At 48.0% G+C, this 3187-nt stretch overlaps 1 protein-coding gene across 3 annotated transcripts in view; it reads right to left on the bottom strand.

Moving 5' to 3' along the window:
• LOC113213932 (myrosinase 1-like) overlaps positions 1-3187 on the bottom strand; it is a 42056-nt gene that overhangs the window by 9772 nt on the left and 29097 nt on the right. The window contains exons 10-11 of one of the 3 annotated variants that reach the window (XM_052263553.1): positions 473-608; positions 50-407 (exon numbers count right to left, since the gene is read on the bottom strand). In XM_052263553.1, the coding sequence (XP_052119513.1) occupies positions 495-608 (114 nt within the window). In that variant the 3' untranslated portion in view covers positions 50-407; positions 473-494. Of the gene's footprint in view, positions 1-49; positions 408-472; positions 609-3187 lie in introns of those variants that run through there. The other 2 variants (XM_052263552.1, XM_052263551.1) reach the window with 2 other exon arrangements.

Below are 3187 nucleotides of genomic sequence, written 5' to 3'. Positions count from 1 at the left end.
GAGCATTCTAGCTCAAAAATTGGATTTTTAAAAAATCAAAAACAACAGGTCCTAATAATGACGTTTTTTAAAAATATTTTTTGACATTTGTCTAAGGGGTAACTCATCAAAGTAGAGCCCTCTGGGCGAAAATTTCGTCCGTTTGGCTCTATCTTTAACCATTTAGGCAGGACAGGGAGTTTTTGACGAAAATAAGCGAAAAGATGTACAACCTTGCATTCTTAGTCGAAGTGACGTGAAGTTGACGGGCCGAAGGCCCGTATCTTTGTGTACATTTTCGCGCTTCCCGACTCGGATGTCAGCGCCGCAGGCCTAGGTAGATGTACGCCAGGCGCGTCGCAGCGAAACAGTGTTTCGTGAGATATCGCGAAGCCTGTTACGCGAGACGTGGTCTGGCGTACATCTACCTAGTTTTAACACTCATGTCTTGGACCCGTTTGTGGACTTATTGGACCGTCTGGCGTACATCTACCTAGTTTTAACACTCATGTCACTTACAGAAAGTAACCCGACCTAAACTCGAAAAGATCCAGTAGTGACCAGGCATAGTACGCAAGAACTTCGACGTCGTATTCCTTCATTGTGCGCACGAGGGAACGAAGATTTGCCTGAAAAACAAGTCGACATTATTGAAAATGAACGTGGTAGATGTACGCCAGACGACGTCTCGCGACAGCTCACGAAATATTAGTACGCAGCGACGCCTCTGGCGCATTTATACCTTGACCTACGGCGCTGACAGCCTACTTGGGTAGGAGATATAGTAAGAGGTAGAGAGGCCTTCGTTCTCCAATACAGTCACTGTCAGTGACAAAAGATTTTAAAGCACGCCATGCGTGCTAACAATGACGTAATCAATAGACAGATCGAGCTCGAAGATGAGCATTATAGCTCCAAAATTGACTTTTTTAAAACCATACCACTCAGAACATTAGTTTTTAAATTTATTACAGGATATTTCACCCAGTTTAAACCGGATCCAAAGAAAAACATTAATGCTTGCTGAACTGTCTCCTCCCTGTCGCTTATTGGCTGATGCGGACGAGGTTCGCGGACCCGCCACCAGGTCTGCGACTACCGGCGACCACCCTAGTGGCGAGTCCGCAAACTTCGTCCGCGTCAGCCAATGAGCGTCAGGGAGGAAACAGTACGGGAAGCATTATCGTTCTTCGTTGGAACCGGTTTCAACTGAGTGGAATATATTAATGGTGCCTGATAGGTCTCGAGGGCAAACATTTCGTCCGTTTTTCTCTAACTTGTGCCGTTTACGCTCTAGAGAGCATTTGTTGACGCAGCCTACCGGAGCTCTAAAAAGAGAAGCATGACTGTCCGGTCTGTTTCCAAATCGCTGATAGGTCAACCATTTTTTTTTCCGTAATGGCTCTGATTGGACGAGCTCATCACGAGCCTTTACGTACTTTCAGGGATGAGAAACTGTCAGATCAGTTTTGAACTCCCCTCCACATTTGAGAGGTTAGGGTGGGACCCAACTACCATAATAGTTTCTTAAACTGAACGGGCGGAAACAGATAAATCAGTGAGTTTGTTCTTTTTCAGTTCCGTTTTAGATAGCCTGGAACACCCTATTGTAAGTAAAACGCAAACCACATATTTGGCGTGACACTTCACCCTCCTTGAGGCTCTTGGTGCCCTACATACCGGTACCTCCTATCAATATGCGCTTATAATTCATTAGGCTAAACGTAACCGCTCATCAAATCGGGTTCTAAACAAAACCGCTTACCTGCGCGGGTCCTACACAGTACCGCTCATCTGCTCGCGGCCGGGGCCCTGGTTAGGTTAGGTTGCCCCTCGTATTTACTATAATATCACCCAATACCGGAGGCTTTTACGGGTTAAAGCAGTTAAAATACGGTGTTCTAGTACAGACGAGAGAGTATGTTACAGTTTTTGTTTCTAAATTGAAGCACACCGCCAAGAAACATCCATTGAAATCTGGGAATCACCCGCCCGTATTTCAGAAAGATAAGCGGTTCTGTGTAGGACCCGTGCAGATGAGCGGTTCTGTTTAGAGCCCTTAGTAATGAGCGGGTCTGAGTTGACTAAAAACAAATAAGCGCATATTGATAGGAGGTACCGATACATCTTCTATTGCTAAAACGTTGATTTTTACATAAGGATCCGACAAAATAAGAACTTTTAAAGAATGCCTTTGACGAACATCAGAAGTCTCATTTCAATAACTTTTGAGTTATAAAAGTCCTGAAAAGATGCTGTTAGCATGTAAAATATAGCATTCCAGTCAAGCTGAAATGCAGAAGAATGCGGGGAACAAGAAAACGGAAGTCACCATGTTAAAGCATAGCGATTTCCATTTTCTTGTTCCTCGCATTCTTCTGCATTTCAGCTTTATCGGAATGCTTTCTGGTGGAGCCGCAAGGCTCTACTTCCGTTTATTCTCATACGCTCTCATATTACCTTGCCTCGGGTGTCAGCGCCGCAGGCCTTTTTCCGTGAGATATCGCGAAGCCTGTTACGCGAGACGTGGTCTGCCCCACATGTACCAGGTGGCTGATTCACGCCGCGCACTTTCGTAGTTATACTGTACCGCATGCACGCGTGCGGGCGGATTGCCTACCCGCACGGGAGTAGTATATAGGGCCCCTGGTTAGGGCACCTGGTCGCGGTGGGTGGAGTGGGGGGGGAGAGGGCTCTCGGTTGCGGTCCCTGGGTCTCGTCTTGTGGAACGGAGTATAGCCAACAAAAAGTCCCGCCGTTGGGTGGATTCGAACCTCTGGCCTCTGGGTTGGGAGTCGGGTCCCCTAACCCCTAGACTGCCGGTTCGGCGTTGAAGGGATCGAGTCGGGACGGAGTGTTATGGCCCTGTCGGAGCGGGGGACTGCGCTGCTCGCCACGGCCAGCAGGGTCCCTGGTTGCGGTCGGGTGGGGGGGGGCTGTCGGCCCCGCCTTCGCTCGGCTCGGGCAGCTGGCGCGCTCGCCCCCTTGCTTCGCTTGCTGGAGCTGCTCGGTGCGGCTCGGGCGGCTGGCGCTGCTCGGCGCGGCTCGGGCGGTGGCGCGAAAATTTGAAATGAGCGCAAAGTTTTAATTTAATGAATGAATGAAATGAGTCAATGCAGTGCTTGTGATGGGTGTGGATTGTCATATAATTATAATGAACCGTTAAATAATATAAGATCGACCCAGTTTTTTTCTGTTTTTTTTTTTT

The sequence above is a fragment of the Frankliniella occidentalis genome, unplaced genomic scaffold (assembly GCF_000697945.3).
Source record: "Frankliniella occidentalis isolate FOCC.00 unplaced genomic scaffold, Focc_3.1 Scaffold12, whole genome shotgun sequence".
NCBI classification, from domain to species: Eukaryota; Metazoa; Arthropoda; class Insecta; order Thysanoptera; family Thripidae; genus Frankliniella; species Frankliniella occidentalis.
The sequence above is the reverse complement of the archived record's forward strand: the minus strand, read 5'-3'. Positions and strand labels throughout refer to the sequence as shown.